At 37.2% G+C, this 17,875-nt stretch overlaps 1 protein-coding gene across 1 annotated transcript in view; it reads right to left on the bottom strand.

Moving 5' to 3' along the window:
• Nucleotides 1-17,502, bottom strand: part of vegfc (vascular endothelial growth factor c) — a 72,096-nt gene extending 54,594 nt beyond the window's left edge. Inside the window, exon 1 of the mRNA XM_041223665.1 lies at nucleotides 17,077-17,502. Coding sequence (XP_041079599.1) covers nucleotides 17,077-17,193 — 117 coding nt within the window. The 5' untranslated portion in view covers nucleotides 17,194-17,502. The remainder of the gene's footprint in view (nucleotides 1-17,076) is intronic.
• Between the last annotated feature and the right edge of the window lie 373 nt (nucleotides 17,503-17,875).

Genomic DNA, 17,875 nt, shown 5'->3' on the forward strand with positions numbered 1-17,875 from the left:
TCATTTTCCAGCAGGACAATGACCCTAAACATACAGCCAAAACCACATTGGAGTGGCTTAAAAACAAAAAGGTCAATGTCCTGGAGTGGCCCAGTCAAAGCCCCAATTGAGAATATGTGGAAAGAGTTGAAAATTGCTTTTCACCAAAGGTCCCCATCCAACTTGACGGAGCTTGAGAAATTTTGCAAAAAAGAATGGGCAAAAATTGCAGTGTCCAGATGTGCAAAGCTTGTAGAGACTTATCCAAATACTCAAGGCTGTAATTGCTGACAAAGGTGCCTCTACCAAATATTGACTCAATGGGGTGAATACTTATGCAATCAATTATTTTCTGTTTTGTATTTGTAATTAATTTAGAACAATTTGTAGATTTTATTTTTTACTTTTACATTATGGACTTTTTTGTGTTGATCAGTGGCAAAAACTCCTAATTAAATCAAATCTGATTCCATGTTGTATCAATATAAAATGTGGAAAAGTCCAAGGGGGGTGAATACTTTTGAGAGCCACTATATATACAGTCACAGACAAAAGTATTTGGGCAGTAAGAAAGTGATTTCAAATAATATAAGTCAGAGAGTCTGCTTTGTAATAAAACAACAAATTATTACATAACATGCATAAAATGAAAAAATAACATGCAAAAACTAATTTCATACTTTGACAAAAGTATTTGGACACCCTTATATTTGTATTATGCCTACCCTTTACTTCCTTTACAGTCTTTTTTTGTATTTTGAAACCAGTTCCTGGCATCTTTTTTTGCCTGTTCTTCAACACATACAGCTTTGTGTTCTGCAATCGACTTTGGTTTCCTTTTTGTAACAGCAGCCGTCAAGTCAGTCCACAACATCTCGATGGGATTCAAGTCTGGGGACTGTGATGGTCAATCCATAACTGTAATCTTCCTTTTTTCAAAAATTCCTTTGTAGACTGTAGAATGCTTAGGGTCATTATCCTGCTGGAATACAAACTTCTGTCCAATAAGGCTTCTAGCACTGGATAATAAATGAGAGTACAACTTTTATGATATTTTGCAGCTTGCATTGATCCTTCTACAATACAAAGGTCGCCCGTGCCTGAGGAAGAAATACAAGCCCACACAATCACACAACCTCCACCATGTTTAAACATTCTTTAAATTTTTCTCCTCTTTTCCTCCAGACATACTGTTGCTTTTTTGGAGAAAAATAAGTTATATTTTTTTGGATTTGTCTGACCATACAATCTGGTTGAAGAAATCATCAGACTTCATAAAGTATACAATGGAAAACTCCAATCACTTTCTTTTGTTTATTATTTTTAACAAAGATTTGCATCTTGGTTTTCACCCATGGACATTCATCTTGTTGTGGTATCGTTGAATTGTTCGCTCGTGAATTTCTTGACCATTTTCTCTCAATACTTATGTCAAATCTTTTGCAGTAATCTGAGGATTTTGCAGGGCTGCTCGAATGATTCTTCTTCCAGATTTTGCAGAAATCTTTCTTGGTCTTCCACACTGCAGCTAGTTGCAGTAGTTCCTGTCCGCCTGTGTTTTTCGGTAAAATGAGTCTTTCTTTTTCTTGTAGTATCTCCTTTTTCGTTTTGTTGTATCACTACCATTTTGAGATTGTTGCTATACTCTTTAGTTTTAACCATTTTTGTTGCTGTTTAATCAGAAATGTCTACACTTGATGATTATGTATTTATTTATGCTATAATTATCATCAGGTGTTGGTTTTCAATCATGGTAATTGTCAATAATTAGCAACAAGTGGGTTTCATACGAAATATGTTGATTGTCCAAATACTTTTGTCAAAGAATGAAATTAATTTTTGCATATTATTTTTCATTATATGCATGTAATATGTTATGTAATATTTTCTTGGTTTACGATAAAGCTGAATCTCTACTGTCAATGTATGTGTGGATGTGTTTGTACAGCCACAGGTGTAATTAGTTTATTTAAGGAATTGATGTCACATGCCTGTAGGCAGCATGCAGGTATTAAAAACAGAGCAACAAGTTTGTTCAGGGCAGTCTGTGAGAACGTCTGCTACTCTCCTCCCCCTGAAACTCCAGACGTCACTGTGCAGTCGGCTGATGTCATGTACGGTCTCCCTGCCTCCTATGTTCCCCCTGGAGGATCAGATGCTGCTGCGATGGATCAGAGGTTCTCAACTCTGCCTGCTGCTGCACCCACCAGGTAACCGGCCTACGCGCCAATTCCCCAGGTCACCCAGTTTGGGTCCCGTGTCGCAGGTTCGCAGTCCCTTCCCGAGGTCACCGGAGAATGGATCGTCCAGCCCTTAAGTCTGCCCACAAAGAGTGAAGAGGGACAATGTGTGACTTGAGGGAGGGAGGATGGGTTTTAAAGGAAGAAGGGGGTGGGGGTGAAGTCCGGTGTGCAGTGCACAAGGGGGGAGGGGGGTAGGTGACAGGACAAATTCCTGCATGAAAGAAATGTGTTTAGATGTATTTGCACAGCCACAGGTGTAATTAGCTTATTTAATTCACTGATGCCTGTAATCAGCAGTCAAGTTTAAAAAACAAATGGCAACAAGTTTGTTCAGGGCAGTTGTGAGAAGGAAAAGAGGCTGTCAGTGTGGTTAATAGAAAAGGTAATGTGTGTAAACCTTTTTGTTTGTGTTAAAAGAAATGTTTTGTGACTGGTTTTGTTTTGATTATTTTTCTTTTATTTCTGTAAAATAATACAACGGCACAGGATATAAATATGGGTTACATGCATGAGTGTCTAAAATGTATATTTGTACTTAGGCACTACTTAGGCACGAGGACTGCACAGCACTTCACATGCAGGTAAAATGTAATAATATGTGAGCATGGGGAATTGCACTTTTATTAATTCACGTGCAGTTGTACCAAGACTCTAATTGAATGATTGATTAGCGATCGAGTCTCGGTACAGCTGCATAAAAGCAGCATGTTTTCAGTCACTCGGGGTTGTGTGTTCGTGAGTGGAGAACGGGTGATAGAGAAGGAGACATCTCAAAAACAATTGCTATTTCGTGCTGTAAGCTCCAGCACGGTACTTGTTTGGTTCGTCCACGTCTGGCTTGTGTGTGTCTGTTTGTTTGGCCAACGCGCCTTTTGTTTGCATTGGTTTTGTTTACATCTTTTATTTGCTGTTTATCATTTAACAAATATACTGAGTGCCACGGCTCCGTTTTCACCTGCCAGTCCTTGTTTTGGAGTCTATGTTCTTCTGGGTCTGACGTCACCACTGCAAGCCATCCTGGTCACATATGGTGTATGAAGAGGGATAAACCCAGCCTCCACAAGTCAGACCAGGGAAGGACAGCGTTTTTTTCTGTGTTTTTCCAAAAAAAAAAAAAAAAAAAAAAAAAAAAAAAACTGAAACTTTTTTTTTGTGTGTGAAGTGCCCTTATGGGGAAAAAAATTAATAAAAATGGGAAGAATTGGCAGGAGAAAGCAGCAGCAACAGCAGGTGTGGCAACAGCGGCGCAGGGCTGGTCGCAGGTCCTGTCAAATCTCTACCACACCGGATGTTTGCCTCGCCTGTCTGGATGAGGAAGGGTGGTGCTTCCTGCGTGGCAAGGTCAGGTACCACCCACTCAGCCAGAGCACGCATGGCAGGAGATGAAGGAGCCTGAGCGTCCGGCGTCAGGGGGAGAGGTCCCACTGGTTCAGAGGCCGACAAATTCCCTCTGGAATCTGGGGATGGCTGGTGGAGCCTGGGAGAAATGTTGAAGAGGCCCTCCATGACGTGATCAACCTACTGTGGGCCACAGATGGAGAGCGATGGGAAGCCTGGGAAAAGCAACACCGCCCAGTGTCCCTCGTAGATATTGTGGACATGGTAACCGCTGCCTGGCTGCAGATATGGCAGGGCTCCCGCTATCTCCAGCTCCATCGGGAAAAACCTATAAAAGAATCCACAACTCGTCGTACCTTGACATGAATGGGGTATGGCAGCCAATGACCTAACAGAGTTCCACATCTTTCAGCAAAACACAAGAAACTGCAGTTGCAGTAGGCTAAGGAACAAAAACATTGGATACTGGAGGATTGGAAAAACATTGCCTGGTCTGATGAATCCCAGTTCCTGCTGTTTCACGCTGATGGGAGGACTAGGGTATGGAGAAAACCACACGAGTACATGTATCCATCATGCCGTGTGTCAACATTGCAGGCTGGTGATGGTGTGGGGTGTGTTTTCATGGCACACATTAGGCCCGTTGATAAAAGTGGAGCAACGTTTGAATGCCACAGGATATCTGAACATAATTGCCAATTAGGTGCATCCCTTCATGGCAGCAGTGTATCCATCTGCTAATGGATTTTTTCAGCAGGATAATGCCCCATACCACAAGGCTAGGATTGTCCAGGAATGGTTCCACGAACATGACAGTGAATTCAGCTTACTGCAGTAGCCTGCCCAGTCACCAGGTCTCAATCCAATGGAGCATCTGTGGCATGAGATGGAACGAGCTACCAGGAGTAGAGATCCACTACCAGTCAACAAGCATTGGAGTCAACATGGGCCAGAATCCCTGTGGAACGCTTTCGACACCCTGTAGAGTCCATGCCCCGACAAATTGAGGCTGTTCTGAGGGCAAAAGGGGGTGCAACTCAATATTAGGAAGGTGTTCCTCATGTTTTGTACATTCAGTGTATATATATGTATACAAAAAGAGAAAGATAGAGAGGTGGAATTCCTTTAACAGACCACCTATCTTGTTTGTTATCTTTTAAACATGTCTCATCATTTTTCCAGTCTGTTTTATTTTTATCTGCATTACACTACTCACTGTTTTAGCCATAAGAATAAATGCAATTTTAGAAAGACAAATTGCTGTACGTCATAACAAAGTGCTGTAAATCATAATTTGTGCAAGTCTGGTTGTTTAGTATTAACATACTTCTTACAGCTTAGAATTACTTCACTTTTTCAAGCAGATGGTTTCCAGTTCCTTCGGTGATGTTGGCATCTCACATATTCTCCACTTAGTTAAACTAGGCCACTCTTGATCTTTACCTTGGTGGAAATGCTGCCCAATAAGCAGCTGGCAGCATTCTACTTTGCAAAGTATGTTTGCATTATGCATGTCATTAACAGCATGGATATGTTTCTCTCCAGAGGACAACACAGAATAACTCCCTGCTTTAGTTTTCTGATAACTCTCTTGCTTGAACTTATAAATCTGACAAACACATTCTCTTTGGTTTCATCTAACCAAAATAGACTTTCATTAATCTCAGCATCTTCTTTTACAAACATTTTAGTTTAAACATTAGCAGTTGTAGGGGTGCTGGCAGCCGGCAGTGGGAGACTTGCTAATTTATACAAGCTCCCCTTATGAGGATGCTTAATTACATTCCTAACTGTAATATGATCCAAGGAGTGTTTCAGATTTCATTTACAAGTCATTCTCAAACTGCAGTAATGGTTTCTAGGTTCGTATTCAGCCTGATGCAAATTAATTAATATAAACCTACTGTACTATAGGTGGGATTGTGTTTAAATACTTCATGGAGTGCTGATACATTCTGTGTTAGGATTTAGGGACTTAGGTTCTGTAACAGGGCAAGGAGCCCTGTACATATATTTGTTTATTTATTTTTAAAACAGGGTCTCCCCCTCCGCTCCTGATTTACTTATTGTATTTATATATGACGACGAAAGCTGTGCATTTTTGTTTTGCTTAAATGTGTTCTGGCAGAGGCGAGGTTGGCAGCCTCTGCCAGTTACTAATTAAGAAAACCGTGTGCAGAAGGTGGCCATCTTCTGAGTTAATTAATTGCTGCTAATCAGGAGATGGTCACCCTCATATAAACCTGCAGCGCTCTCAGTTCCTTGAAGGAGTACAGAGGAGAAGTACTAGAGAGCGAGAGGAGAAAGGAAACTGAAAAAAAATAAAAACAAACATAGGAACAGTGAAAGCGAACTGCCCAGTCTGACCTGTGTTTGGTGTTTTTTGTGTTCGAGATTTGTTTTAGCTCACACGTTTTATTTGGCTCTGTGAGCAGTGCTTTTGTATTTAAATATTTATTTGATTTTGTTATTTAAATAAACGGTGCACGCCGCGTCTTTTTTTCCTGCAGTTACTTTGTTTGTTTTTGGTTCCTGCATTCTGGCCTGACGTCACCATACGGCTACCATGTCACAGGTGCCAATGACATACTTCTGATCTGATGTAAACAATGGCTGTTGTTATGCTGAAAACACATTTTCATGGGAAGACAAGATGCTTTGGCCAATGTCAAATGAATAACTAGACCAAACAAAGATATCCTATATATATATATATATATATATATATATATATATATATATATATATATATATATATATATATATATATATATATCAATGCAAACATACGGACAGCACAGCAGTAAACCGAATAGGTTCTGGAGTAATAAGGTAGTTCCATAATAGCTCATCTAATATGTGACCAAAAATGCTTATTCTCATTTTAATTTGAGAAGGTTTGTGTTAGAATGGAGTGACCCACAGAAACAACTACTGGGTTTGCTCTCCCCCAATGATGATAAATAATCAGCAGCAGTTTAAAATAATCATCATAGCAGTTCATATAATACAGTTCTCACTTACCCTACAGTACTCTTAAATAAAACACAATCCTGACAAATATAATACCATGTTATTATGATTCCAATAAATAACTAATACATGTTCATTTTCAAAATTCTGATCCGACATTTGATTGAATTTAAAATAAACAGTTTCCATTCTTGATATTGTTGTGATATGAATTTATAGTAAAATTTACCCATGCATTTTAAATCATAATGACATCTCATGTGTTGCTTTGGACGAAAGCCTTGGTAGCTAACATTTACCTTGTATTATATGTTTATATTGGAAGCAGTACAGAAGGATGCAATTGCTTGGGAAAATGTAGCATTAAGACACCAAACTGCATTTCTGTTTAACATCATATAGAACCACTATTTAACTACAGTGCCAACTGCTGAAGCATTCATCCTGGTTCATATATGGTTCATGTCTTCAATAGGACACAAGTATTTTTCCTTTTGAGTAGAACACCATAAAAGGCTTGGATGCTTATTTTGAGAATGAAGGAAGACTCCATGGTCAAGAAATTGTTACATGGTTTATCAAAATATATTACATATTACACTTGTTGCCTTACGGTTATTTGGTTTGGTTTAAACAGTTAAAAATGTAGTTATTTTATTTTGTTTAAAATAAACTCCAGAACTTTAAAATTGCCCCAACTTCAATATGAGTAATGTCATATTCTCCAATGTACTTCATACAAATATTGTTTTGCTAAACTGACGCAAGCTTCACTGTAAAAATATTTCAGCTGCATTTTTGTAGAACCTCAGTATGAAATATTTGTTCACAGTTTTTACATAATCACATTGTAAAAGGCTAATTTGGAGGCAATGAAAACAAAATAAGCCCTACCAAACAGCATTCAAGTAACAGATTGTTTTATAAATAAATACTATACAACTACTACAGCTATTATTTTTTTGCAATGTGTGTAACATTATAATACTGATGTAGAATAAATATACAATGTATAGTATCTGAGCTTGTATCATACATGTTAGTTTGTAAACAGTTTAAGAAGTTGTATACGTGCCATATTCCTTTGAATTTAAGACACACATTTTTAACCATTTTTTGATTCTCAAAAATAGTCTTAAGTTCGAGTACAGTACAGTGATGGCTGCATTAACATCAGCACCAAAAGGCATGACTACCTGATTACACAAGCACCAATGTGACTTACTACCGAGAAAAGATGAGCCAAAACGTTACTGCCCGATCTCAAATCATCCATGACATACAGGCAACCATTTTCAAAGAAGCGTCGTTAGCTTCCTGAGGAATTAAACGGGAAGCTTTTACAATTTCAGCATTTCTAACAAACAGTACCAGCTTGGACAGATCAGAAATGCTGATCAGATCCCTGTATTTTTCAACATGTCAAGCAATACCACAGTTCACAAATAGGGAGAAAAACATGTGTGAGTAATCACAACTGGAAATGAGTAGCAGCACATAACTGTAATACTTTGTGTGAGAGCAGACGGCTGCAAACTGCCTTCATATGCGTCGTTCAGGTTGTATCTTTGTAAATGTATATTTATTTGATATTTTTTCCTTAAATTGAGGGTGGGAAATTTGGGCTGCGTCTTAAATTCAAAAGAATGAGGTATTTTGCCACATCAAGACACTGTTTGATTTAAGAACATGTTCTACTGGTCAAAAAATCACAAGGAATAAGTAATTTAGTCCATGATACATATTTCACTTCATTACATTTATATCACACTAAAAAGGAATTACTGGAAAGCAATTTAATGTAATTATTACCAACTCAATTTGCTGTGGTTTGAAATGCCTGAAATACATTCAAATAGTACCAGTATAGTGAAAATGTGATATAATTTTTTTTTTTTTAAGTTATATAGACAAAGTTATAGGTATATTAAGTAAATGTCACCCTGTGGCAAAGTGGCTGCTGGTTGTGTACAGGTGATGGGTGATGCAATGCAGGAATAATCACAGGCAGGCAATTGTAATCCAGTTAGAAAGACTTTATTTTGTAATTCCCGGTCTGGTGACCAAAACAATAAACCTCCTGCAATACACACCTATGCGTAAAGCACAGAGGGTGTTTACATAAACGGTTCTCCACAACCAAAATAATAACACAGTATTTATCTGACCCACAATAATACAAGACACGGTCACCAGTCCGGGTGCGTGCTGTAGTGCTTGAGGTGGGTGATAATTTATTAAAGACAGGGAGTGTAAAATGCAGTGATGATCCGGTTTAGTGCTGGCTCAAGACAACAGCTCCGGATTCGTGCTTAGCTGTCTCGTAATTACAAAAAGACACAGACAGTTACTAAACACACAAACAAACAAAACACTCACAAACTCTTTTCTTATTTCAAGGGACAATCTCCTGGTCCTTCCTGTTCCTCGTATTTTAAACCAAGTGAAGGAAAAGATTAGAGTTTCTCTGGCCCCTTTTATGCTATCCCGCATGATCCCTTGGTAAACGATTGCAGCTACGTCTATTGGTTGCAGCTGCTACCTCGTTTACCTTCCAAGTCAATACGTTCCTGCAACACAGTTTCGCTTCCTTCCAGGCTGACCGACTTCCCGACCTCAGAAACAAACTGTCAGGCCAGCCCATCCAGAGACTTCACAGCGCCCTCACAGGTCAAGAGGAAGATTTACAACCAGAACTCATTGTATTTCTATCACACTCCCTTTAAAGAGAAAATAAGCTTACAATATTTATTTTCTCTTTTATTACTTTTGCAATCATTCCGAGTGCTTCTGGGGGTCTCCAGTATTGATTAGAATATGAACATTTCAGAACCGCTGGCCACACGTGCTCTCTTTAATAATAATAATAATTATAATTCACACCGAAGTGTCTCAAGGCACTGCACAATAAAATGTCCACAAATTTATAAACATTGGCGGTGTTTACATGCACAAGTCATGACAGTTTTCCTCATGACGTGTTTGCTGTACTTTTCAGGAAATGCGTGGCTATGAAGTTTTGATTTAAGAAAAAAATTGTCCGTACCAATGCAGATTACTTAATTCATAGTCATTTAGGGGAGTAGATATTTAAATATCTGTGTCTGCTTATTAAGTAGGAAAAGAACGACTTTGAATATCGTGAGGAGAGCTCCATGCATTGCCATGAAGATAAAAACATTTAACAAGAGAAATGAATACACGTGTTGTCGCCCACATTCTTAATACACACAAACACAAACACACACATACATAAAATTATATAAAACATAATTTCTACTAAATCCAAGTTATTTATTATCCAAGATATTTGGTTGAATATCATTGGCATATATGTAAATCCAGAGTATGCAGGCCAGAAGGGTTGCAAAATAACACTGTCAGATTATCTGAATGGAATGGGGAAGACTATGAGTCAAGACTCAACCCAGCTTGAAGAAAGGTAAAGATATTTAGAAAAATTAGAATGACTCAATATTTGTGCAACAGAACCCAGACCTATTTGGACTGATTTCAAGCATCATAACAAAACAGATGTAAAAAAAAAAAAAAAAACTTAAAATGTTGTTAAAGCTATTCACCTTTAAATCTTGCTATATTAAGGTCAAATAAAATTATGGAAGGATGAACTGCATTATGTTAAAAGAAGGATGTCATTAATATGGACACCCCCACCTCCATAATCAGTGCTACCTACTATATAAACCTGTTTGTGTGTGTGCTGTCAGTATTTTCATGTAGCTGGTTAAACTCTGCCAAGCAATTACCCAAATTAAGCAATACATGCGTCCATCATTATCATTCCCCCTTATACTTAGCCTGCTTATTTTAAGATTATCTAGTCACATAAAACTCAGCTCTACCACATGGTAATCACCAATGATATTCTCAGACTCATTTCTACAGAATCAAAACATGGAAGACGCTATATATCAGAATTTTATGAACAGCAGGATTAACCGTAGTGCTAAGATTGCTTAAAAAGGGAGCGCTATAGAACTGGGATATTAATACTTTACAGTTTTTAAACTTAAAAGTGTTTCCAAGTGTTACAAGTTAGAATTTTAACTAGCTTCTGACCTCAACTTGAAATTGTACTCACTTTACTGTTTTTTTAAGGGGAAAGATGAATAATCTTTATAGGATAACACTATGTTATCACATGTTTCACCTCCTTCTCTGTTTTGTATTTTTAAAATGGTGGTATTGTGAATTATTCTGTGGTCTGGGGTAGGTTACAACATGATCTGTCATATATGATTGAACACCATACAAAAGTATTTGGTAAATGTTGTTATGATACCATCATATTCCTTGTGCATCTTTAGCAAGGACTTAAGTCTTTAACCATTCATGTCTATTATAATTTGCACCTTCTTCATAAGCCAGAAAACTACCTTCCCTCTCTCATTTCAGACCCTGGTTATCAAGTTTCATTCTTGTTATGACATCTCAAACCACAACAGCAAACTAAGTAAGTAAATATTATTTTAAACAAACAAAGCCCATACTACACAATTAAATACCACAGAGAAAAGACTATAACCTTATCTCATAAAAAATCCTAAACACAGCATAGTCATTAGCCATCCAGCCTTTTGATTGAAAATAGTAAATGAACCATTTCAATGTGGTGGTGGGGCGAGCACAGCTTGTATGGCAGCATGCCAAGAAGTAAAATTCCTTTCATGACATACTGTAATCTGGCCAGCTGTTAAATGGATTTCATTATTTTCGTTTTACTCCTGCGGTGTGAACAACATTTGTTTTAATGCTATATTGCTTTGTATAAAACATTCACAAGAAAATACTATTTTATTATTTTGTTCTAGGTACTGTTTTCTTAAGAATCATCATTTTACAAATATACAGTTTTTTTTTTTAGCTATTCAAATGTATACTAAATAAAGAAATTCAAAAGGACTAATAAATTGCTAATATTATCAAGTACAAATGTCTTAAATCTCCTGAAATACATAGTCAAAATTCATAAAGCTCAGGAATATGATTAATGATATTTAAATTACTTAACAACTATGAATTTGTCCATTCTGTGTTTCACTTAAATATACTCATCTTCCTTTTAAAATGTACTGTACAACAATGCCTTTTAGTGCTGATGTCCCACTAACATCTGATACAGTTTTTCACAATGTTAGCAAGGCATCTGTGTGCAACGAATATGGAACTGTTGCTTTACACTGTGTAACCATTTAGTGATAGGAAAAAAAGGGCTTCTGACATGCAGTAAATATCTTGAATTTCAAGCTTAACAAGAAACAAATCTATTTTCTCACCAAATGCATGCAATTCAGCAATTAATGCATATATGCTTATGAAGGAAAATGTGACTTAAAATAGAGGAACATGGAGTTCTTCATAATGTGTCTAGGCTACAAAGTTTATTTCTCTAGATAAATTAACTGGCTAAAGATTAAAAAGTAATAGTAATTTAGGGTTGATACTAAAGGGTTTTAATTAGTCACCTAAAACACAGCAACAAGTTTATATAAGTTTGAAAAAAAAAACAATTTTTCTAAAATGCCAAGGGTTTTCGGTACACAATGAAGTTGTTTAGAACAATGTCTTTAAACTGTACTACTGTATTAAGAATGTCGAACAGTTAAGTAGATGCAATAATAGCTAACAAGGTGGGTCACCTTCAGCAACTTGTACAGACCCGAGCCTGCTCCATATATCTGCCAGAAGGATCACTTTGACTTCGGCCTCAACTGAATAAAGTGAATGGAAGTCAAACTAAAAGCTGAGGTTAGACAATGCTATGCTTAACAGCACAATCCAAAAGAGGCTGTACCAAATGAGGCTGAACAGAATGAACTTGATCTAGTCACTGGACAAAGTGATCCAACCTAATCTTTTAGCAGAAAAGGTGTTATACTGCATTACAGTTTTTTTTTTTTAATTACTGTATATATTTATATGCACTTAATATGTCTTTTTTATACATATGCTATAATCCATAAAAAAAAATAAAAAAAAACCTAAGTGCTGGATATTGTTGCCAAATTATAGAAACATTCTTCCACATCACGTTCCTGTCTATGCATTAATGCTAATTGGTGCCAGACCAGATTTGGATGTTTGCCATCTTCTGGTACTTTAACTGAAATAGTCTGTGTGCCACCTTGGATTGTGGTTGTGGTTGCTCGTGGTTTTCTAATGAGAGATCAATGGGCCAAACTGTTATTTTTTTGTAAGATTAATTTACAGCTTAGCACATCGTTCCTCTGCAGACATCTCTCTTAAACATGTATATACTGCCACTGGGTGATATTATTCAAAAGCATGGGGTTCAGTTCCATTCCAGATACACAGATCTATTTAAAATTAAATTTGAACACTGATATAGTCCTATCTGCTTGTCTGGCAGATATTCAAACCTGGATGTCATTTTTTTTTTTTTTTTTTAAACTGAATGCTATCTAAACTGAGCTATTGGTTACTGGATCTAATACCCAGCTTTGCTCTTCTGCTGGTTTTTCATGCCTTTTGGTGATTGCCTTGTAGATGCCTCTTTGTTAGTCTGCAGCTTAGGTGTTCAACTCGACTCAAAGCTTTTATTTTAAAAAACACATCTCTTCAGTGGTATAGAAAGGGTTTTAGTACTTAAAGAAAATTACCAGAGTGTGTCACGTTCTGCCCCCTAGGGATGCTGAGATACTTGTTCATGTTTTTGTTACGTCTCGGTTGGATTATTGCAATACACTTTTTGTTAATCTTCCTGCTCGCTCTTTACATCGATTGCAGATGGTGTAGAATGCAGCAGCAAGGGTTCTTACCGGTACCAAGCGGACAGAACACATTACTCTGGTCCTTAAGCACTTGCATTGGCTTGATACCCAGTCCCGTGTTTCCTTTAAAATATTGCTGTTGACATACAAGGCTTTGTACAGTCAGGGTCCTAGTTATATAATGGACCCTTTAGCCTTTACATCCCTGGGAGGCAGCTTAGATCCTCTACCTCTGGATTGTTAAAATGCATGGTTCCAAAACGTATTACGCTCAGAGGGTGTAGTTTTAGCCGTGTTGCTCCTTTTCTTTGGAACTCACTAACAGCCTTTATTTGAGAATCTGCAACAGTAGCCAAATTTTAAAAAAATCCCTTAAGACGCATTTATTTTCCATGAATAGACAGCACGCCACTGATAAAAAGTCTGCTACTACAGTGAGTGAATCTGGTAATGGTGAGAAAATTATAACTGAACAAACGTTAACGTTGTAGAACAAAATTGCTTTAAAGGTACTTAGTGAAAGCCTAGTGAAGATAAAACAAGTATAGTGAGGGAAATAGCTACACTTATTTTGTGGGGCGGCTACTGTGTTTATGCCAAGCCACATTCATCTAATTTTATAGTGTTTTTCAGTTATTGTTTTCTGTTCTTTTTGTTTGTTAAACAGAAGAAAAAAAAATCCTTTGTTGTGGTAAAACAAAAGTGAGGAAAAGACAAAACAAAGGAAATAACCAATTTGAGCTAGAACATTTATAATAGTGCCCAATCTATAATCAATAAAATTCCAAACCGACATTTCAGCCCCAAACCTCTGGTATTCAGTGTCTTCCTGCTTTCCAGCCCCTCTGCTCCTCTCACAAGACCATACTGGCCTGGCACCCAGTGAAGCATACCCACCACTATGCAGTCGTGGGTATTGAACTTTTAACCTCTTCTCATCCCACTGACAGGGGACAAACTCCGCAATGGTCATGCACCACACAACACTGCTTGCTACACGAGCCCAGTGGATTGCTCATCTAATCAGGTGTTACAATCATGACCTACATTCACAGTACATTGAAAAACCAAACAATGAGGACAAGCTTAAGCAATCTTAAGTTACCGATACCTACAGCAGATTCTCTGTCCAGAAAGTATCATGACCGATATTCACAAGACAGGCACGTCCACTCTTTCCCCTGTTGACAGGGATATGCTTTTCAAGCAGGTGATAATAATTTTGAATGCTATTAAAGTTCAAACATGACTCTTACAAGTTAGACTTTTTGGCAAGCAGTTTAATTTATTCACAGCATACTTCGATTTCAAGAATTTACAAACTGGTTCTTGTCCAAGCAACATGCCCAGTAAAATCACTTCAGTTTGCAAATGCAGCCAAGAAAGCTTTGCAATGTTAACCTTTTACATTATTCCCCTTCTACAAAATAAAGTTACCTTGTTAGGAATGTTAGGAAATCATTTTGTTTTATAGCATTTGGGAACACAAGTATCTGAAACTGCAGTTAACTTGAGGTTTCTGGGATTTCTTTGCCAAGAATGGAGTTGTATAGCTTTGTACTGTATACAGGTACATAACTAATCCTATGCTAACGAAAACCTGGTTGGTGAGAAAGCATTACTAGAATAGTAGCCAAATCAGTAGCGGAGGAATAGCTGGTGCAGCCAGTGCAACTGTACAGGGGCCCACAGACTCAGAGGGCATTGGAGGGGTCTGCAAGTTTGAAAATAGAGATGACAGTAATAATATCCTTCACATTTGTGAAACCATCATATTCTTAATATTCTAGCAACCAGTGCCAGTAATTCAGTTTGTATTGTCCCTTGTTTCAACAGGTACCACTAATCTCTTAATTATGTTTTAAAAAATTTAGAATTAAAATGAGCTTACAAACTTCCTTTTTTCCGCAACTGTCTTTGCAAGGCAGGTGCTAGGCACTGTTTTATGTGTCGTTGGTCTCTTTTCTTTTTTTTTCTTTTTTTTTTTTTTAACTAAGTTACCACTTGTGCTTCTGGTGGTTGCTCAATGTTGCAAAACAGTTTCTCACTGTCTTCTTGGAAGGTTTTGGGGTACTGTTCAGCACAGATGTTTGCAGTTCATTGCTGTGTACCCGATTCATCCTGTAGTTTCGGTTGAAGCTATTAACGGGTGCTACTGGGTATTAAAATTAATAACATGCCTGCATTTCTGATTGAAAAAAAAAAAAACGGTTTTCCATGTGAGAGAAATTCTGCAAATCTCTGTGCAGAACCCTTCACCCTTGTGCGAGTTCTGCATTCACATCTGCAATCGCAGAATCGTGGAATCCTGGTGGGGCTGGTGATTAAACTAGTTAGGTTGTGATTAAAAACAAGTGTACGTGCACGTAAAATGCAATTCAAGTATGGTGAGTAAAAACATTCTTATTACATGCAGTCGTATACTGTTTCACACATGCTAACATTCTGGTAATTAAATATTGTTAAATACTGAATACTTGACTTGGAACATTTTATGTTTATAGCAAGTGCTACATTCAAGTTTTCAGGGGCCCACAATAAGGTCCTGCACCGAGGCCCCTTTTCCTCTTCCTCCGCCACTGAGCCAAATTATGGTAATTTATTTAAAACAACATATAGAGCATTTAACTGTTATCATTTTATTTTATATGCATGTGCTATAAATTGAGCTTAAAGCACCACTTTCAACAACATTTACTTTAGCTCTTCAGTGGAAATCTGCTGAAATACTTGGCTTCTGTTCAGGGAAGAATGCATTGAGTGTATTTATTTATCAAGTTTTCAGCGAACCTTAGAGGAAGTATAAATTCACCTCTAAGTGGTAAACATACCACCTGTCCGTACATTAGTCATATGTCTTTTTTAACAAAGGTTTATAATGGCTAAATACTGTTTCAAGGAATTGCAATAGTGCTTTACAAAGAAAATGTGAATAGTTTTCTTTAAAAAAAAATATCACCAATGTAGTTTGACAACTTCAAAAAGTAACCAAATAACTACCTTAAACAGAAACATGTTACACATTATTTTACATTTTCTTTTCTACCACATAAGGATACTCCAAACTCCCCCACATTCAGTTTTTTTGCATGTTTTTGCCCGCTGACGCCTGACAATCATCCTCTCCCTTTCCTACTTCGGCTCACTTGCACTTTCTTAAGATCTGTTTTAGCTCCACTCCCGTTTGACATTGGTAGGCTACAGTTGTTTGTACCACATGTCCTTATCTCGCTTGGAACATACATGTCAGAATGCAAAAAAGTCCATGAAGCCAGCCTGGTGGCAAACTGACGCAGGGATTTATGGTACGTGTCACTGTAACCCTCCAACAATACTGCAAAATGTTTTGCATCGGTACCGTTAGGCTCTAGAAAATAAAGTAACTTAATCAGTCAACTAAGGTACCAGGGTAAAGTATGGCATAAAATTATTTTATGACATGCTTCAAAATTGTCTACACTAATAATGCATCGCTGCAGAACTACATGACTGAAATCATAATATGGTAATAATTTCGGTCTTTCTGTATCACTTGAAAATCACATCCATGATATACTGACAATACTTTTCCTAAATACAGGTATCCAGCTGAACATGATCATTTTAATAAGAATCTCTTGGTCCGTCCGTCATTAATGTCGGGCAACATGTTAACAGTAAAAGGTATATACATTGGCAACTAATAATAATAATAATAATAATAATAATAATAATAATAATAATAATAATAATAATAATACCTGCTATATCTAATACATGCATAGTAGTTAATATTACAATTTTCAACCTACCTTTGTATCCTCTTGATCCTGTTCATAATCATAGTAATCATGACCTGATTCAAAAGCAGAGTCTCTTTGAAGCAATATAGTAAAGATCACTAAAGGAGCTAATTCCAGTAAGTGCATTTTATACTCTAACAATCCGAGGTAAAGTCAGTCTGGTTAATATTTCCTTTCAAAGAAAGTTCACTTGGTTTTGATAATTCGAGGTTGCTCAAGTGTTGCTTTAAACTTTCTACTGGCTAGCTTTATGTATTGAGGCGTTCGATATATATTTTTAACATGCCAAAGTAGTATCTATGTTTTCTGTACAAGAAAAAAAAAAATACACCTTTAACTGCAGAAGTTTGCACGCGTTGAGTGAAGTGAAACTTTCACTGGAAGAACACCGGAGATCCAGTTTGCTGAAACTCCAGATCGCGTTAAAATCCACAGAGAGGGGAATGGCATGTTTAATGCAATTTATTCTGTCTCCAGCTGCCTTCGTTCTCCTCCCCCTTGATTTCAGGAGCGCGTCTCTCTCTCTCTCTCTCTCTCTCTCTCTCTCTCTCTCTCTCTCTCTCTCTCTCTCTCTCTCTCGTGTTGCTATAAACTCATCTGCTACTATTTATATTAATCGAGAGCTTTAGGAAAGAAATATGAATTGGGCACTGTTCCTGTGTATGAATGTATAAAACAAAATAATTGATAGTAATATATTAAATGTTATATAGTGTTAGCATTTTGGATGTTCGTACCCATTAACAAAATAATTTTTCCTTCAAGACTGCTGAAATATTATCACAGCGACCTTGAAGGTTAATGGTTA

This window comes from Polyodon spathula, chromosome 2 (genome assembly GCF_017654505.1).
Source record: "Polyodon spathula isolate WHYD16114869_AA chromosome 2, ASM1765450v1, whole genome shotgun sequence".
NCBI classification, from domain to species: domain Eukaryota; kingdom Metazoa; phylum Chordata; class Actinopteri; order Acipenseriformes; family Polyodontidae; genus Polyodon; species Polyodon spathula.